Source organism: Nothoprocta perdicaria, unplaced genomic scaffold (assembly GCF_003342845.1).
Source record: "Nothoprocta perdicaria isolate Ctin4 unplaced genomic scaffold, notPer1 scaffold_0, whole genome shotgun sequence".
Taxonomy (NCBI): domain Eukaryota; kingdom Metazoa; phylum Chordata; class Aves; order Tinamiformes; family Tinamidae; genus Nothoprocta; species Nothoprocta perdicaria.
In genome coordinates this window covers 17,941,928-17,962,454 of record NW_020454092.1, presented here as the reverse complement: position 1 = coordinate 17,962,454, position 20,527 = coordinate 17,941,928, and the positions used below count along the sequence as shown (strand labels likewise).

The 20,527-nt window shown below is 41.3% G+C and overlaps 1 protein-coding gene across 1 annotated transcript in view; it reads left to right on the top strand.

Moving 5' to 3' along the window:
• Positions 1-20,527, top strand: part of GLIS1 (GLIS family zinc finger 1) — a 168,478-nt gene that overhangs the window by 124,255 nt on the left and 23,696 nt on the right. The window contains exons 5-7 of the mRNA XM_026054095.1: positions 12,040-12,201; positions 15,315-15,425; positions 18,932-19,064. Coding sequence (XP_025909880.1) covers positions 12,040-12,201; positions 15,315-15,425; positions 18,932-19,064 — 406 coding nt within the window. The remainder of the gene's footprint in view (positions 1-12,039; positions 12,202-15,314; positions 15,426-18,931; positions 19,065-20,527) is intronic.

Sequence of the window (20,527 nt, the reverse complement as noted above, 5' to 3'; positions counted from 1 at the left end):
AGATATTATTTCTGCCTGCAAAACTTGCTTCACTATCATAAATTGTATACTTATTTGCATATGGAAAGATGATGTTGTTTAGGCTTTCTTCTCACAAAGGAGAGAAGGACACAGCATTTAAAAAATGATAGTAGCTATTGGAAATGTGCTAATCATATGTCAAATATGAAAACTTATTTCTCTTCTCAGAGGATTCACTGTGGCCACAATCAAAGCAAGTTCACTCCCAAACTAATGTCTTAAACAGATTAAACTGCCCATCTTGGGTTTTTTGCTCAGTATTAAGATGACTGGAGAATAATTGAGAGTGAAGGTAGAGATTTAAGAAAACATGTTGTAGTCTAGTCCAGTGTAAGCAACTTGCCGTATTTATATGGAGTTATAATTTGCAAAAGTATAATTGATTGTCAGCATTCTACATCAAAAAGTCATATAGAAATGAGGCAAAATTTTGGAATACGCTATGAGAATCTGATGTGAAGGTGCTGATAGAAGTGGAGTAAAAACAATAGAAACTTTGTACTCTTAAAATAAAGACTCAGAAAATGAATTCCTCTCTCAAAGGACAACAAAGCACTGTGGTCCAGACTAGTGAAAATTAGTCCATACAATTAGTATATTATATGAAGAGCAAAGCTTACAGAATTTTCTGGCTTCTGGAAAGCACACTCAGTAGATAGAGCTCAACWCGTTTAACAGAATTAAAAAGCAAAGAATTACAACTAGGAACAACCCAAAGAGATACAGCTATCTTCCTATGTCTGTTTTGTAGATGATTAATGAGTCACAGAGAAAAYGAGTGTTTAGAGTCTTTTGCTTTACGTTTGGAAATGCCTTACTATACACACACACAGGTTGGAGGCTGTGCTTGCCTATGCCCTTGAAATAACCTTATTCATCTGCACCTGGAAGTTGTTCTCCATCCACAAAACCCACTGGGGCTATTTAAAGGCAGTTCACAGGTGTCTGAAATTTTACATATAGAGGTGTGAGACTATTTAAAACATGTGTGCAGGTGTTTACATTGCAAAGTGCAGGAGCAAGTCTGTGCACATCCAATTTAGGTCTCTTGTTGAAAGACGGGGCTACCTTAAAGGAAATCCAGGAACAGGTGGCAAGGTTGGCATATTCCCAAGTGTGTAAGAAAGGAGATAAACCATACAATAAAGAGATTATTTTCCTGTTATATGAAGTAAATGCTGTTTGCTTTCGTGACACTGTTTTATTTCAAACACCTACAAGAGTGCCCAAGAAAGTGCTACAAGAAAGCCCAAGGGTGCCTTGGCAAACTCCTAGAATGTGGTTTTGTGTCTAACATTCTCTCCCAGTTGTGATTATTGATCTTCTGGAGATAGGAGGGTCTGATTTTTCCAGAGCACTGCTCTTGGCACAGTCCTTTATCCCCGTAACCGCTGAAGTAGATGTGCTCCTGAAGCAGAAGGCGGCCAAGAGTGCCACCAAGCAGGAGTTGCCATGCACTTTGTTACTTCCAAGTGAAAATGAAGTGGGGCTCCATGAGTCTGACAGCAAATGCAGGCAGGGCTAGCTGTGCTTCAAAAGAACCCATGGGGTTGCCAAGATAAGTGATTCGCTTGGGGTGAAAGCTCAGTGGCAGAGCTAGGTAAAATACTGCATATTCCCCAGCCCAGCCCTGTGCCCTGTCCTTCACGCTGGACCGCCTCCAGTTCAGCACTTCCTGGACACCTAGTTGTCCCAGTGCACGCTGGAGTCTTCTCCTCTCCCTCGCCTTGGCCGGAGGTGTGAGAGCCACCCTGCTGCCCAGCTCAGACCTCCTATGAGTTGAGTAGCTTCAGCAGCCGCATCCAAGAGGAGCTCAGCACGTAAGAGGGGCCCCACAAGGGCTTGAAGTCATCCAGCACCTTCAACACGTCAACCCTGGATGTTCTCCAGAGCCAGAAAGTGCAGAGTCAACATGCACATATAGAACTGGAACACATCCAGGCCCTGGGAGGTTTGGGGTGCGTGTTGTTCAAGTTCTGCCTGCAGTTTGGGGTCACTTCCTCTTGTTTTACCTGAGCCGCTTCAGCCCAGACTTGGTCTTGGCTTTGTCAGTCTGCACTTCTAATGCGGAACTCGGCAACGCGGTTCAAGACAAGATGTTCTGTCTGGTGCTGCTTGCACAGATACTATCGAGGAGTGTCGGGGGCTCCGGTGGTAATGATAGGAGGCATAAACAGCTTGAAAACCAAAATAAACTCTTGCTATCAGAGTCACAAGGTGAACTGTCCAACACAGCATTGCTCTCTGATTTTATATTTTATTTTAGAAGCTGAAACTAAACGTTTTAATTTTATATTATTCTCAACATAATGCTAATTTGCTCCATATGTCTGCTCAGAGTTGAACGCTGCCATTTTGCATAGAAAGCATGTGCGTCAGTGATTTATTCCAAATAGCTTCTATTTTACTGCATTTCGTTTTATTCTCAATGAAGTACTTAACAACATGTTTCTCTTTAAGAATCTTACTTAATCATATGGATATAATTTTTTCAATTTACGTTTTCAGTTCTTTAGTGTGGTGGCCACAGGGTGTTTCTTAACCTAACAAGATTAAATGCACATGTTGGAAGCTGCTCATATTTGATTTTGAAGCACTTTCATTTCAAAGTCCTGCACGTAAGGTACAGAAGTGATTGTGGTTTCCTGCTAGGTTAGGAGATGGAGCTTGAAGTCTCAGGAAAACCTTGCAGATACCTTCTAAGCATTGGATAATCACACATGACAATAACATAATTTCATTTCTCTAAGAGCTGTGGTCTATAGAGAGTGTTTAAGACATTTTATTGGGGTTCAGGAAAAAAAACAGATTTAATTTTCTTGTCATTTCTGGGCTACAGTTCAACATTTCAATTTAAAACCTATTTCCGCTGGCTTCCATTTCCAGTTTTCCCTCAAAATATTATCTTGGAAAACCTCTTTTATTCTCTTATTCATTTATTTATTTAGCAGCATATTAAAAATTATGYGAGACAGCTCGATGCGAGGGCTTTGTTATTGGAGCTGGGCTCGTGGAGCCGTTCCTGCGCACAGGCTGCCGTTGGTCAAGTATGCCAGGAATGTCCCTTGGCAGCGTCTCGGGAGCTACGTCACGCGGGAGGCCGGGATGAACCCGGGAAGCAGATCCAGGAAAGATCCATACTCTTATCGCTGTCAGAGTCGCAAGTTGGGCCTGGCCTTGGGCCTGTTGTAAGTTAGGCCCTTCTGCAGTGGTTGTGCCCCAAAGCGTAACGCTCCAGTTTCCTCAGGCATCAAACCACTCTTCTTCATTTTAAGAAATCATTTCATTGAGGTGTTTTTATCTAAACACCCCTGCTCTTAGGCTTTTAGATGGCAGCTTCTAACCACAGTCACTTCATGGTCACTGAGGTCGCTTCAATTGCAAGGCTGCTGTTCCCACCTGGAGCAGTGTTCGTCCGTGTTCCTTTACATCTTCTGTTGCCCCCTCTCTTTTTCTCTTAATCTTGGCTTTTCATCTTTTTTTCAGAACTAACCTTGCTGTTATTTTACAATTGTATTAGTTTATTGCACTGAAATGTTGACACAGCTGGTAGGGAGCTAAGTGCTGTGGTTTCACACAATAAAATWTCAGACAATATGTGTAGCACTTCTTTTTCATACATATCATTTGAAAGCCACATGATTCACCAATATGTGTTATTGTTATCCACCCATGTGGGATACAATCTATTTTAAATTAGTGAAGTGACTTGCTAAACTCCCTGTAAACAATAAGACTGTGGGAAAGCATTAAGTGCTATTCAAAAAAGAACATTACTATACTGCCTTTTATGCAAAAGGATCCCACAGTGCTGTGGAGAATGGCGGGACCTGGCACTGCTGCGGGGCCGCCCGCTCTTGAGCAGAAAGCTGCTCTTCACAATAGACTGTAGAAGGCAACTTGACCACTTAGAGTTAGAGTTTCTTCCAGCAACACGTCCATAACCATGCCTAGGCACTGGATTTGGGCAAAATTGGAAAACTGACTTCCACTGAAACGTCTCCAGGTTTAAAGCTGGGAGTACATCTTGCAGACCTTCCTTCACGTGGTCAATGTGACTGCTGTCCAGGACAGACCTAAGGATGAAGCCCTCCTTATTTTGCAGCTAGTCAAATTGGCCCAAGACAGCATGGAAAACAGAAAGAGCCTCTTTGAGCATGGAAACCCCACCTTGAGTTGTCTTTTTCCTTGTAGAGAAGAACCTTGGGAAAATGTTTATGCTGTCATCCATGCAATTCCTTCTTTCCATAGTGGTGAAGAATCGCTTAGCAATTTCCAGCTGTAGATCCATGCATCCTCACAGGATACTTCTCTGTTGGACCTGTCCTGGACAGCAATTAATTTGTTAGATGTGAAGGTGTGTAACAGAGAGGCTATAACTGTCAGTCATTTGTTTATTTATTGACTTGACAAAGATATAAGCTGGACAAGAAGGCTCTCCTGTCACGAAGGCAGACTGCACTAGGTACAGATGTGTCTCTCTCTGTATTGGTCCACTAAAAAAGGAAAAAATACAGAAAAAAAAGAGGGAAGTTTCTCATTTCATTCTTCTATAAAAATGTTTGCTAGAGAATACATTCAAAGCGATTAAATTAAGGTTGATTATCAAGTCTGAAGTCAATATAATAACTTAAAATTGTTTAATTCCTGAAAGTGTGCGTTGTTTTTATAGCAAACATTTTTAATTGACGTGCTTGTCCTCCCTCCCTTCAAATCCCATAGTGGATCTGGGCCCCAAACCAGGAGAGGCCGTTTCCCTGCCACTCCCTGTGCCGATCTCTCTCAGAGAATCAGAAGTGCAAAGTGCCCCCTGCACCAGGCACAAAGAGCTGATGAAATCCCAAGCGTGCATGAATCTCCTATGCTGAAAGCGAGCGTTCAACACGTTACAGGAACAGCTTACAGAAGCAGGGTGTATAATTTTTAATAACTGGGATAGAAACCTTCAGTGACATCTTTAAAATATAAATGCCTTTTCTTGTTTCTTTTATTTCTTTCCTCCCTTCTTTTGCCTTTTCATCTCTGCTCCTTTCAGTTCCATTAAGCTTCATTGTACAATAATGTATCGCTGTAGACTTTTTCCAATTATGTTTTTGATTTTTTTCCTGCTTGTTACTATAAAACTCCAGATGTTTTTAGACTTCATGGTTCTCTGGATATTTTTTCCTTTATTTTAATCTTCTTTTGTAACATGCCACACATGTGGTATTTTGGCCTTTTGAGATGCTGCGCTATGCTAATCAGCCATAAGTTTTGGGGTAGTTTTTTTTTTGTTTGTTTTGTAATGACTTTTTTTTCTTTCTTACTATTGTCCTCTCCTTGGAATTTTTTTTTAATTGCAACTAGTTAATCCACATACACAATAACTGATTTTGCTCTTGTCCTGGGGCCACACTTATTTTATTAGACAAATAGCTCTTCAGTCCAAACTTGCAGACTCTTATACCTGTAAGTAAATTATGAAAAGCCCATTCCATTGTCCATGTACTGTACACAGGCTCTTATTTAAACATGGGACTAAATGTGGGCCAGAAGATTAAAAAAAAAAAAWAGGCAAGAGTTAGGACAGAACCTCAGTAAAGTTTCARCTGAGATCGGTGTAAATAGGTGACACATTTAGATGCAAACTTAAATTGAAATGTTTTCTTGTAAAGTTGGGTAAGACAAGGACTCTTTGACACGGAGGACCAGGTTTTTGAAGTGCTTGTAGTAAACTATATTTTTTGCTTAAATATCCCAAACAACTGGAGAGAATCATTTTAATTTTATTTGTGGTTCTTTGCTGGCACAGCTGGAGAGAGGTTTTAATTGATTCTGTTCAATCTTAATTTTGTCCCTAAAACAGGCAGATCTGGCTTCAGATATTGGAGCAGAAAACCTTGGATTGTGTGGTATCCTTTAATTTCAAATAGTTAGCAAGCTATTCAAAAAATCCCAAACATATAATAGTTTTCCAATCACATGTAAGGGTATAAAGAGACTGACATGTAGTTTTCAGGAGCAGTTGTCTTTGCTTTTTGCATATGAATTTTAGGTTCTATTTTTTTTTCTTTAATGTTGCTGCATGCAATGTTTTTTTTGCCTGCAAGCCATAATGCTGCATTCAGTCCAACTGTAATGAGGTTTCAGAAAATTGTTTGGTTTCCAAATGACATATTTAGCAAAACCTTATGGCAAAATTTGTGGCTGTCATGCTGCTGATAGTAAGATATCCCCAGATTCCCTGTTTCATGCCCATACTTTGCAGCAAATTAATGCATGTAACCCTTCTTCTGACAAATGTTTATCCCCCTACCTGACTAAATATGAGGTACAGGATCTTGTGAAAATGCCAGGAGGCTTTGATATTTTCCCAGATATTTGAGATTTTKCTGGAAAGCGCATGGAAAGCTCCGTCGGCTTGTGGACGTGCCTGATATATGACCTTCTGGTGCTAAAAGAAATAAATGTAGAAATAGTTCAGGGTTCAGAACAGTGTGAGCCTCCCTTTCCTGAGAGAGGAAGATTTACAGTGATGTGAGCAAGGCTTTTGAGAGCCCGAATGTGCTGGTGCTCCACGGACACAGGCTGGGATTGCGTGTCCCGGGGWGCTGCTGGTCTGCCCTGTGCCAGGACAGGGACATGGGCTGAGCGTGCCCGCGATGCCCGACTCCTTGGGAACACAAGCAAAGCTGGGCTTAGCGGGCAAAGCCAGGCTTAGCGGGCAAAGCCCGTACATGGAACCTGTTCTCCTTCTCCATGAGGGGAGAGAGACGGATCCTGCCAGCGCAGGGGTAATCCCTGGATGCCAATCGAACACCTCTTTCAGGACTGTCAGTGTATTCGTCTTGTCCAGTTCTGTGTAAGTTAGGAAATAAGTAAGTAAGTAAAAGTAAAGAAATAAGTAAGTTAGGAACTGCGTAAAGAGAGAGAGCTGCCAGCCTGCAGGGTGCTGATGTCAAGTGTCTGGCTCTAATTGCCCTGAGACAAAACAAAACGGAAGATCCTTTGCACTTATAATGCATCTTCTTTTCCCAGATATTTCTTTTGCCTGTCCCCAAACACTTCACCTTTTCTTTTCCTGTAACCAACAACTGCACGGTAATTTGCCTAAGGCCCTAGATGCTCTTTCACARTACACATAATAAAACAAATACAAGCAATACTCTTAGGACTCAAATGAAATATTGTGTAGAGGTGCCACTGTGCAAATACAAATTGCTCAAAGCTTCACAAAAAAATATGGAAATTGGCAGCCCTTTGTGRGTCGCAGGTATCTGCCATCCTTCTGGGGCTACAAGGGGAGAAAAAAATAGCTTCTGCCAACTTGAATCTGTAAATTTGCTATATGAAGTGGGATCCTGGGGGAGATGGAGAGCTCGCTCCTATGGGCTCCTTTTTACGCACACAAAGAGTCCTGTTGAGTTCAATAAAATTCCCTGCACGAGTCATGTTACTCACGCGCGAGTATTTGCAGGATCAGGGCTTTCCATCGCAGCTACTGCAAAGAATTTGAAATTAATCCAATCAGCAGTTAGCTAGAAAAGGAACAAAGCGCTAGAACAAACATTTTTGGTTCYTGTGTTCGGTGGAGGGACTCACGTGCTTGGAATTACCCACCTTCCTAACAGCTTGGAGCCCTGGGCGCCTCCTGCCATGTCCCCAGCGTTGGGCGCAGGGTGCTCTCCAACCTCAACGATCCACGTGCTGATTCCCTCCCTTCCAGAAGGGACACACGTCCCCACGGATACTTTCCTTTTTTTCCCCCCTGCTGTGTTTTYCAATAAAATTCTCCCAATTTCGCAGCCAGTGGGGAAGAAAGACCATTTCACAGCACTCAGAAGGCTTGTAGATGTTTTGACCAGACATCAGGTTTCCTATTGATAGTATTAACTCCTTTGGAATGAAATGTTTGGGGTTTTCCATCTGTAGGCTGTCTGAGATGTCAGCAGCCAATATGACCCGTTCTTTCCCTTTTAGGCCCATAAATAAAAGGCAGCTTGTTTAACTGATCTCGCAGCAGAGAGCAGAGGTGTATATTAATGAGCTTTCTCTAATGGCACACTGGACCTATTTAGCACTACAACTGTGAAGGCTTCTCTTTCTCAGTCATAACTCATTTCCTAAGCAAATGTCAGTTATTGCTTCACCTTAYGGTCTGAGCTGTTTAGTTTACAGTTTATTTCTTCTGATCTGTACCACTGACAGATATTCTAGACATGGCTGTGATTAAATGAGCTTATGGAAATGGTAAAAATTTGATAATATAGACCCTCTTGGGAATGTGCTGCTATTTCTGCGTGGCAGCATTCTCAGGTGCATTCAGAGTATAAAGAGGAAGCAAAGAGWAACATTTTAAGCAATTACAGTTATTAGATTAAATTGTTTTGTTAAGAAAATTATGTGTTTAGATCACTGAGAGATAACTTTTTTTTCATAAATATGCCTTTTACATGCAGGATATTCTTGCAGCCACACTCCGGTGAGACTGTGGYTTGAAATAAAGATAATATACGTATTTCCATATGGTAGTGAAGTAATTTAGCCCCATAAAGTTCTAAAGCACATTTTTCCCCATAGAAGCTTTATTATAAAAGCAGCATTAGTTATAAAACCAAATAATTACATCATGCTATTTACTGTAATCCTGTGACATTGTTTTGTGTCTGTGCTCAGATGTGTGCAAGATAGCAGTGTTGGAAGCACCCGTTACTTATCTCGCGAAAAAAGACAAAAGTACTGCTGGCAGTATGAGTATTGTTTTTGATAAACTTGCTTAAACTGTTAACTATGTGGTGAGTTTTGCAGAATTTGAGGATTATGCAGCATTTGTTACAGTTATCCCAGCAAAATATCTAAGGTTGTAGGATCAAGCAATGACAGATTGAGGCCAGATGCCTGGGAGACACCGAAAGAAGCTGCCTTTGTTGATCAAATAGCTATTTCCATCCTTAAGCCCTTTGGAAATGGAGCATTCGTTCTTTGTTGTTGAAGCTGAGACACTACTTGGGTTGATGGCTCTTCCTAGCGGTCATTTGAAGGGAGAAAAAGCACCACATTTCTCCGGAGGTGGTTGTATTTGACGGATGTATCACCAGGAGCAGGGGTGGTGGGCAGGTTAATATCAACATTAATCCATAGTGGATCAGTAGTCCAAGAGTTACCTTGATTATCTCATCCTAGAGCAATATCCACAGGGGAAGTTACCTTGCCCTTGTGCAGCTGCGAAGGGAAGACACTAGACTACCATTTTGAGGAAGAAGGTCCTAGTGGCACCTTCTCCAGCTGGGCTGTTGCAGGGAGAACCTGCAAAGGATGTGGTCAGCAGCTCCAGAAAAAAAAAACAGTAGAGATTTTCCTGTAGTCCTCCAAAGTGGAGACTTCTGTGCAGCTCTGGCTGTAGCTCGCAGGCCTACCCTTATCCTGGTGCTCCAACTCCTTACGCTTTCCTCTCAGGCTCTTCAGCTTCATACATCTTCTCTCCTCCCTTTGCAGCCATGTTCTTGCTCCTACTCCTTTTCCAGTCGTTTTCTTCCTGTTAAGCCATAGTTAATCCTCCCTTTAGCAATTCAGCATCCTCAAAAATATGAGAGTTGCAGCCGTGTCCTTCCTTTTGCTGGTGTATTCTCCCCCCTTACGTGTTTAGACTGAATTTGTCGCAGGTTTGGGACCATCCCACTATATTATCCACTGTAGTGGAACTCTGGTCTTGGCTTATGTTTAGGCCCTGCTATAGAAAACATAATAAATAACAAAAGCCTTTAGAGTCCAGACATGTGGTGAAGAAGGCTTGCTGCTAATGCTGTTAAGCTTTTGGATGATGCATTAACACCAAGAAGAAGACTCTTGACCACAATAAAAGTATAATAAAGCCATATTTGTTTGACTGTTGCTTCTTACATTGTAGCTCTGAGCATTTATGGTAGAGTCTGTTTCTTCTTTCCTTAAATGCTGATGCAGCAGAAGTCTTAGACATGTGTTTTCATGTGTTTAAGCCTGTCTTTAGATTTTTAAGACATTTACCATTGGAATAATGATGGGGAACCTTGTTTTATAATATCCTTCTGGGTTAGATCTTTTAATGGCCATGTGTCACTGCTGCTGGGGCACACAAAAATGGAAGAGCATCAGYGGTGGAAGAGAAAAGCTTGATCTTGTTGCTCACATGGGATTCAGATGGAGCCTGCAGAGCTGAGCTCTGCACACTCAGGGTCTGTTTACATTAACTGTCTGGTCCCGTGTCAGCTTTGGAAGAGCTGACTCTTGAGCTGAAAATATAAGGGTAATGGTTCGAAGGGGAAAGATACAAATACAAGGTTGCAGCCAGAGGAGACTGAAGAAAGGTAGGAATAGGAAAGGTTGGAACAGGAATAGGAACAAGTGTAAAACAATCAATATTTAGAACCTCAGAACCTTTGCTGTGTTTGCCAGATTCTGGCTTTATAGAATGTGTGATGAGAGCTATGGGTTTCCTAAACACTGCTTTATTTGTTACGGATATTGGCATATCTGCACATCTCAGACTGCTTCATTCTGAGAGCTCTCCGAATTTTTAGTGATGATTACAGAGAAATTTTTTTCCTTTTTAAACTTTGGTGACTTGGCTACTTTTGAAGCTCCCCTACCTCCTTTAACAGCTCACATGTTTTGAAGGAAGTCCAGACTAAACAAACTTCTGAAGTCACAGGTTGCATATGTCCACAGATGACTCTGCAGAGCTTTCATGACTGTTGCAATGGAGAAAGATGGAAATCTTGCTATATATCAGGTAGATATCCATGCATGTAGACCTAAATATACCCTACAGACAAATTAAGTAGTTGCTCAGGGCAGCAAAACCATTAGGGCCATAAAAGCCTTGGTCAGGCACCAGACGACCAGTTGCCTTCAGTTTGCAGCATCTTATGAGATACATCTGATCTCCTTTCCCAGTCCTCTGGATGCCACAGCTAAGTCAGGAACTTGGCACTCACCTATGTGTATAAGAGAAGTGTGTAATGTGACGAGCTGGCAAGATTTTAATTTCTGTGATGTCAACCAGAAAACCAGAGGTCTCATCAAATGCATGCTTCCACATCCCAAAGCATGGAGGAGCCAGGTTCTCATCTGCTTCCACATCCCAAAGCATGGAGGAGCCAGGTTCTCATCTCTACAGAGGCACTGGAAAATCCACAATGCCATGAAACTGCAATGGAGAGTGGGCAAAGTCGATGCAAGTCGCAGCTTTCCTTTTGGTGCACGTCTGCTCATGTGCATGCCTGTGTTTGTGCTTCCCCGGGGTAGTTCCCCAAGCCTCTCCTGGAGACAGTACTGCCTCTGTGGTCAGCTATTGTCTGTAACACTGGAACTTGGATTAGTAGCAGCAACTTTTCATTATTTATTTATTCTAATTTAATTTGAAACAGCTACTTATGAGTGTTTTACAGCATTGTAGTCGTGAAGTTTCTTAATGAAACAAATGCTTAAGTTGCTCRGGCTACTGGTTCTATAAATGTTGAGAGCAGACCTGGCAGATCTGGCTAGTGAAGAAGAGGATGCAGAACAGCAGCAGGTTCCCTTGGATTGATCTTGGGATGGATCCGGTCTTCTTGTAATAGTCCGTATTCATCTGCTGCACCATATAGTGTTTCAGCCATCTGAAACCAGGCTCTTCCCTGCCACAAATAGCCTCTCGTGGTGTCTCCCGCAGCTCCTTGTTACAGCCCACAGCGGTTCTTGCACCAATTAAAACRTAAGAGGACTCATCATAACACTTGTTTTTTCTTGAAATTCACTTTACTGACACCATGCCCGTAAATGCTCGGTACTTCAGACAGAACGTGTGAGATATTTATAGCCCATGTATTATCGAGCTTCACACCAGTGACAGATTAAATGAACAGCACAAAATGTTGCGTTTCGTCCATAAATTTCAACAGATGTCTAAATGTTGGCTGATTTATTACATGTCCAACTTGGATCTTACACTGTTCTCATTGTGGCTGCACATGGTTTATTTAGTAGTGCTTTGCAATGATTTTTTTATGGCTTTTTTTTCAGTTTGAAGGGTGCAACAAGGCATTTTCTAGGCTTGAGAACCTTAAGATTCACCTCCGGAGTCACACTGGGGAGAAGCCATACCTGTGTCAGCATCCTGGCTGCCAGAAAGCTTTCAGCAACTCCAGCGACCGGGCAAAGCACCAGCGAACACACCTGGATACTGTAAGCATGATTTCATACTGGGAGTTGCACTGAGCTTTTGCAATGGTCCTTGTGCATGATCGGTGCTCACGCTGGAGTAGGACTTTGCCTTTTTCATGAGGAGGTCTCAGAATGCAGCTGTAAGCAACCACACTTTATTTTCAGTTGTGTGTGCTTTGAGAAATGAAAAAAAAAAAAAAGGCTTAAAAAGCCCATTCCACTATCTTACTCATGCTGAGGAATAACTTAGTCGGGAGTTAGTTGCTCACAAAGTCTCCCGTCGTAACCAGGCCAGTGAGAGGAGGTACCTGCAGAATGAGGTATAGCGTGAGTGAAAGCAGAGTCATCGTTGCTGTACTAAATATGTCATCGTCCTGCTTCCTACCATGTGTTGCTTCGGTAGGGTCTGATCTGAATGAAAAACAGTTCAGACATCTCAGTGGAAGGTAAATGCCTCGCAGTTCTGCATGCAGTTTTGTAAAGGTAAAAATACATCTGTGTTATAACTATGTAATTCATGAAGTACCCACCATCAAAAATAACTGTAAAAAATGAATCAAATTCATTTCTTATATAGTTGGCGGATCCTGGCTTAACTCTGTAAGTCTTTTTACTTGACACTCRGAGAAGATGGGAGCCTCTCAAGTGTGTTAGGCTGTGATCAAATTAAATCACCATGTTAAGRGGAAAGAAAGTAAGTAGACAACTGTGTAGACCTGTTAAGTCCTCAGCATAAAGCTTGTAAAGAATAACTGCCAGAGCTGTTCCTTTGTCTTTTTCAAAGAAGTGAATATATATGGCTTAATGTTTGGCCAAGYGTTTATGGGGCAGAACTTTTGAGTTTAATTGATATTTACTTTTTAAGCAGTTACACATTTCAGACAGTGCAGCATTAAGGAATGTCTGATGTACATTATGCCTTGCAAAAACAAACAAGTAAGAGAAGCGAGTCAGTCACATTTTCCAAACCAAAGCACACTTACAATAACAATGTTTTATTTATTTGAAATTCAACCTGAGATATTTGAATTTGTAATTAGTTCTAAAATGCGTCTCTTTTGAAACTGAATATACTAAATTATGTGCACAGTTTTGAAATTTAACTGCTTGAATCTAATAGATACTTTTATGAGCCAGATTCACAGATGGAATGCCATTTATTAGACTTTTTGAAAGATAATTCAAATTGTTTAACAAAGTAAGCAAAAATCTTTTATCTGTTGATCTGTGCATTATTGAAAACAAATCTCTTAACTTTCTGTTCTCTTTTCTTCTTCTTTTCTCTCTCTCTTTAATATCTGAAATGCTCATAAATCAGCAAAAAGGTACAGTAATCATTTTCTACTAACTTTCTAAAATGTCTAAAAATATCACCCATGATATTTTATTGCAGGTTCTTTAAAACTATTTCTGTAGCACCACACCATAGTAACTGGCATCCACTTACCCGTTTAATTATAGACCCATGGTCTTGCTCAGTGTATTTTTTGCTTTAAAATATGAATGCAAAAAAATAACAAGGAACTACAGGATGGTGTCATAGCAGACACTGCATATTGCACTAGCTCGGTGAACATGATAACTCTCTGCAATGTCAAAGCAAACAGCCATGAACCTTTCCAAGGGGAGGTGGATTTTCCTCTGGTTTCCCTATAATTAGGGCTACCGATGACGAGAAAAGTGACCTGCCAGTTTGTCTGCTATGGGGTTTCTTTATGGTTTCCATGGTCTTTCCTCAGGTGTCAGGTCTCTGTGTGTTCCAGACACTCTCCATAAATCTGCCTTGCCCTGTAGCTTGCGGGGTAGCTGCTGCGCTGGCCGGCAAGGCCCTGAATTGGTGAATGATTCTATTATTCCTTAGAAATTTCCTGCTGGCTGGACAGAGAGCAATACGTATCCTCTGGAGGTGCTTACATAGGATAGGGGGTTATATGCACTGCTTGGTTCTTATCGAGTGCATTTGGAATTGGTTTTAAGGATGCTTTTTGTATGTCAGTCCACCATTTATCTTCTCCAAAAGCAGAATCTGTAAATAATTTCAGAGACCTACGGTGTTTGCTAGTTTGATCAGATCTCTACTAAATCATCTGGAAATAGGCCTTTCTCCTAGGTGAAAGCAGAGCAAGCGGAAGGTATCTGTCCTTGCAGTATAAAGGGCACATCATCACTCCTCGGGGGTAGAGCTGCCAGTGCAAAGGGCCTCACAGTCACTTCTCCCAACACTGGTGATTTTTTTTTCTCTTTCTGACACCAAAGGGGTTAAAAAAAGGTGACACTGAAGTCTTGACAAACAAATTTTGTAGCTACATGAAGGCACCAAAGAGACTGGTCCATGTGAGAGGGCCAGGATGACACTGGCAGATTAGAGGTAAGAGAAAAAGAGACCTTTAAGCTTTAAGACTTAGTGAGATTTGACGTGCAGGTCTGTGTTGTTATCATTTGAGTCAATGGTTATTCAGTAATTCTCATGGACACCAAAAGCATCTGGACAGGTCTCCCCAAGAAGACCAACAATACTGCATTTTTTTTCCTTGTATTGATTTTCTTGGATGTTAGTGTTTGATGCAGTTTATTTGGTTAGGAGTTGCAAAAAAAAGGGCATTGTTCTTCTTATTTAAAACAGGAACAAGATACGAAGGAGACCAAATATGTTCAGTGCTTCAAGTTTAGCTTTGCTGCATATGGAACAGAGTTCTTGTAAAACAAGTGGTAAATCAGAATTAGAAACCAAACATTTTTTAATTGTGTTTATACTGAGTGATCTCAGAATCATTTTGTATTACTGTAAATGCCAGAAAAACACTTACTGCTTTCAAAACCCATCTAATTGCATTTCATTTGCATTTAATTCATCCCAGTAATCAGTGCCCCCAGAGCACAAAGGTGCCAGTTGCTCTCAGTGCTTGTATGGAGGGTAAGGTCGGAGCTGTCGGTGCTGTTTGAGTTTGCAGCGTGTCTGCCTCGTGTGCACACAGAGGGRTTTGCTAGCCTGGAAGCAGCCGGCAGGGCAACGAGCTCAGGCTTAGCACCACATCCCACAGAAATGACCGTCCTGCCGCTGGCTCCGCGCAGCCTCCGGGTATGGAGGAGATGCAGATGAAGGCGAAATCTTTTCCCTGTCCTCCCCCTTGCAGAAACCGTATGCCTGTCAGATTCCCGGCTGCTCCAAGCGCTACACGGACCCCAGCTCGCTGCGCAAACACGTCAAAGCCCATTCAGCCAAGGAACAGCAGGTGCGTAAGAAGGTAAGCGCCACGAGGCCGAGGGACATGGGGCCACATCTCCTCAATGTGCTCATTTTAAATTTACCATTAGTTTATATGTTTTGAAATCATTTTCTTTGAGATGCTGCTAAAAGCAGCAAAAAAAACCCTCAAGTTGAGTTAATTTTCCTGTTGGGTTTTAGTGCCATTTGTTACCCAGCTCCCTTTATATTTTTCTGCTTTTAATGCTGCAGCGGTGTAATTTCACTAGGCCTCAAGCTTTTACGCCAAGCATTTCTTTCTTGTTCATCTTTAAACACAAGCCCACATACTGCTGTCATTCACACATCCGTACATGTAGCATCTCTGTTCACGTAGTAAATACATGGTAGCAGACCATTTAAAACAGAAACAAAACSAAGAATAGTATGGAAATTTTAATTTTTAATAGGTAAAAATGAAAATCTCCCACTTCTCTCCGGGTTACTATAGTTGTATTTAAAATGCATTTCTAAATCTTTCCAAACAGACTGTTAATTATGTGTCACTAATACTAGATCCAAAGAAGTATTTTGAAAAGGCTTGTTGGGGCTCAAACTTGAACTCTTTATTAAATGGGGATGCTCAAAGGCACCAGCCCAGGATCAGAATCTTTTTTATTGCTCATTCTGACCCACAGTGTGTAAAAACATAGCAGAGACCTCACAAAACCGGTCTGTGTCAGGTCAGACCATGTACATACAGGAGGTCCAGGATGGAAAGGGAATCCTAGCTATAGCAGCACTGTTCAATAAGCAGCACTGGTGTCTTCCCACAGCCACCTTGGCCCTGCCGAGGGCATCACAGATGAGACAGCAGTGTTGAGAGGATGGAGGACAGAGCAGAAAGGACAGCATGGCAAGATAGAGCTAGGGAGCAGCTAGTTGGGAAAGATGTCCAAGGTAAGCGCTAGGAGCCCTGCAGAGCAACGAGAGAACACATGGGGAGAGGAGGTAATRGCAGAACAAAGATGGTCTTAGCTGCAGAATTTGAGATGGGCCATGGAGGAATGAGATGAATGTCAAAAAGGCCTGAATTTCCTGCCTGAGTAGATCTGTGATGAGTTCATAGTGATTCATACTGAGCTCAGCCAGGCCCTCTGTCTTGTACTGCTCCCCTCTTGCTGCTTATCAGCACGAGTTGTATCCCCTGTCCTTCTCRGCTTGGTTGGATTCATCACTTTGAATTTCTGGTTTCCTTTGCAGGACAGGTTGTCCATCTCCCAGTCTGCCTATAACTTTCCTCTGTACTAGCTTCAGGCTGGGTAACTATTTCTAGAACTTCAGTGACCAAAGTTRTGCACACTGTTGAGGATGGAGTGAAGAAACACTCACTGCATGCTTGTATTTATACCTGCCCATGCCTAGCACAAAGCACTTCCCAAGAGCTCAGAGCTGAGGTTTAACTGAGAGTGACACTAAAAGCCAGGAAGAGGTTGACACTATTGCCAGTGACTTTTACGGTATCTTTGTGACAAGCAGGATTTCATTACATGAAATTCTCAGCTGATCCTGGAGAGCAACCCTGCTCCATTCCACAGGAGAGAACCCCTATCCTGCGGTTGCTGATATATCTCTTGGGGGAAGGAAGGAGGGATTTACTTCTTAACACCAAACATGGATCTCAGTACATTAACATGTTGTCATCCTTTGGGTCTGGACAAAGAAACAGCTGAGATCTCCAGCTCCAAATTCCAGGTTTCCATAAGAAGATGGGGGAAAAAAAAATTCAACCTGGCAAAAGGCAAAAAGTAATTCCTGGATAACCAGCGGGAGGCCTGAATCATTGAATCAATACAGGGTGAATGCAGTACATACAAGTCACAAGCTTGAGCTGCTTGGAAATACTAAGACATCAAATATCCAGGCTTCGTATCTCTTAATCTCATAGGTTTAGGAATTCTCCTACGAACATATACAAACCCTCGCAYAGACTTATCAAATCCATCTTAAAATAATGTTGTTTTTTTGCCTCCCACACTTATTTGGTAGACCATTCTAAATYTGCACTCCTTCCAGTGGTTAAAAATCATCAGATTTCTTGTCTCATTTATGCATGATAAGTTGGTGAATATTTCATCCCGTGTCTTTTTTACTTTAACTTCAGGACGCTGAAAAGAGCAGGAAATTTAAAGTGCATTTTGATCAGGCAACGTTAAAAGCCACCAAAACGAATCTGATTCATAAAGAAATAATAAACAAAACAAATATTTCACTTAAACATATTACAGGAAAAGAAAAACCCTTTCACAACTAAGTAAAACTCAGTGTTATTGAAACAGCAACAGTCTACTTTGACTTTCAGATTTAGGAAAAAAGGGGATAGACTGTTTACATTTGCTTGGTCATTTTTGGTTATGACTCTGGGCAGGAGCCGTCTGTTGGTATCAGCTTCCCTGGAGTTCTGAGTGGAAGTGGCTTAGCTGAGAATGAAAAATTAGCAGGCTGCTCTGCCTGCATGGCTCGGCTGAGACATGCTACCAAAATGTGCCAWTTTTGATATAAAATAAAATGCTCTGAGCTGAGACTTGCATCGAAAGAGTCCTGAATAGTTCATACCTTAGAAAAAGGCTGCAGTGGTAATGTTTGCTTGTTCCCAAAGGCTTTTCAAAAACAAAATATGAGAAAGTTAGCTGTTAATTTAGTAGTAGTTTAAGTTTAATTGACTGCAGATGCACTTYGAGATCCAAAATGTTAGATGTTTAYCTTGAACAAACAAAGACTGTATAGCAGAATTCTAAATAGGTTTGCAYGGACCTTTTATTTAGAATAACCAAACCCAGGGGAGATTGGTATGCAATACTGTAAACTTTAAGACAATAACTATTTATTAATAGCAATAGAATATGATAGCTGTTTGTGTAATGTGAGCTCTGTATTATGACAAAAGCTTGGCAACATCAGCATGTTTGAAAGAGAATTAGAAATGCTTTTCTTTCTTAATTCTCCTCTCCTGCTGTTTTTAATATGATCGACATTGTGGTTTTCAAGAGTTTGCTTCAGACACTTTGCCAGCACTTTAATTTACATGGGGAACAGCTGACATATCAGTGATACCTCTTACACGTTACTGACAGCACATTATTCCACCAGTTCTAATCTGATAAGCACAAACGCTTTTCTTTCCCTATCGAATGTCTTTCCAAGTGTCACAGTTACAACGTGATGCAATCCTTTTGCCGCAGAACCCAAGAAACTACTGAAAGCCTAAAAATGTGCAGATAAATTGCTCAGTACGATTTGAAGAAACACAGAGTACGTTATTTTCTGAAGCAAACTGTTGTTGATATAAGATTAGCACACTTAACTCGTGTGCTTAAGAAAACCAAAATTATCTCTAATTAGAAATACCAAGTAATAGATATATCCTTAATTACACTAGGTTCCTAAGAATGACATTTTGTTCCTTCCTTCTATGCATAATCTTTAGGCAAACAAGCCACATGAATTTAATTAAAGGTCATTTGGTTTACTTTGAAATAAAATGTTTGTTTTATCCTCCTCTTATAGCTAAATTCATGTACTGATATCGAACAAGATGTACTAAGTGAATGCTTAGCTATACAACAGCTCCACACATCTTCACAGCACATTTTGGATGGGAAATGTGGCAGATCTGTAGGTCATCATGATTTAATTACAGGTAAGAATATTTCTAATAAGTATGGTGCTATATGTGTCATCTAATACATTTGTCTGAATATTTTGTCTGAAGAGAAAAAGCTACTTTTGAACTTGGTCTTTATTAGAAAACTCTCAGTGATATTAAAATCCCAAATCACCCTTAAAATGATTTAGCTTAAAGCCAAGTTAATCTGTCTTGATTTGAGTTGCACTTGATCCAATTTCAGTTCCACTAAGGAAGAGGTTTGCCTTGCTACTGCTAAATATGTTCTTAAATTGATTTAGTAACTCAGCAYAAGCTTTCCAGACAAACCCTAGCTTGTTGCTGCCAAGGCTTAGAGAAAACCCACGGTGAACTGGGATTAGAAAACAAGACTGGGCCCAGTTTCCCTACATCAAGAAGGGCTGGTGCCCTGTTATTGATGTATTTTACTTGTGGCCTGGGAGGCACCTACAGGGCCTGTGCTCTGGGCTGAGGCCGTGCTCCATGGCCAAAGCCCGGCCTCCTGCTTCCACACAGGGCTGGGAAGAGCCGGGACGTTTCCCTCGCAACAGGCTCCAGTTACTAACCTGGGAATGGCCRCAGATTTCAAGTGGTGACAGTAAAACAAGAAAAAAGTTACTAGCTCATGGAGTCTTCTCGGTGTCCATTCAGAGAACCTTTTATGGAGGCACAGATCATATCTATSAATAACACCAGCTTGTCACCAGGATGATTTCTCTGCTGGTTGTATCAATCCTCACCGGGGTATTGTAAAAAATCTAGTAAATTTTCCCCAAAACTTCCATGGGGTCACCCCATATGAGACCCCATGACATGCACAGCATGCGAAGGAGCCAGGGGAAATAAATCAAGATTTGAGAGACTGTTTTACAGTGAAGCAGGAGTTGTTTCACATTACACACAGTACAGTTCCATGGGCAAAGCTGTGTCTCTGCTATTGCTTAAAAAAAAGTGCTGATCCCTAGATGGTTAAAGCATAAGGACATTCCTGCTGCCATCTATAGTTCGCAGTGAGCTTGTTTGTACTTTCAGATAAGCAAGGGTAGTATTTCTGGGCAAATTATCTGTAACACTCTCTGTATAGACTACCATGTGGATAAATACAGTATATTATGCCTTTTTGATTCCACTCAAAAGTATGAAAATGTTCGTGGTTTGGATCTTTTTTGTTGTTGTTTTTGTTTTGTTTTCAAAGAAACCACATTATTAATGTGCAGAGCTCTGGGCTTTAGAGATCACTTGGATTCTTGGAGAGTTTCAGTTTTGTCTTTCTCCAAGTTAAAACACATTTTAAACACGTCAGGGATAAAAGCCAATCATACGAAAATGAAATATTTAGAAAAATTCCTATCCCTTGTGCCCAGCTTCAAAGCAGGTTTATGCTTAGGCCTGAGCAAGACAACAAGCAAAAGGAATGTCTTGCAGTCAGAGAGGAGGAACCCATTGGAGGCTGCTTAGATCTTCCTCCTTTCTCTCTG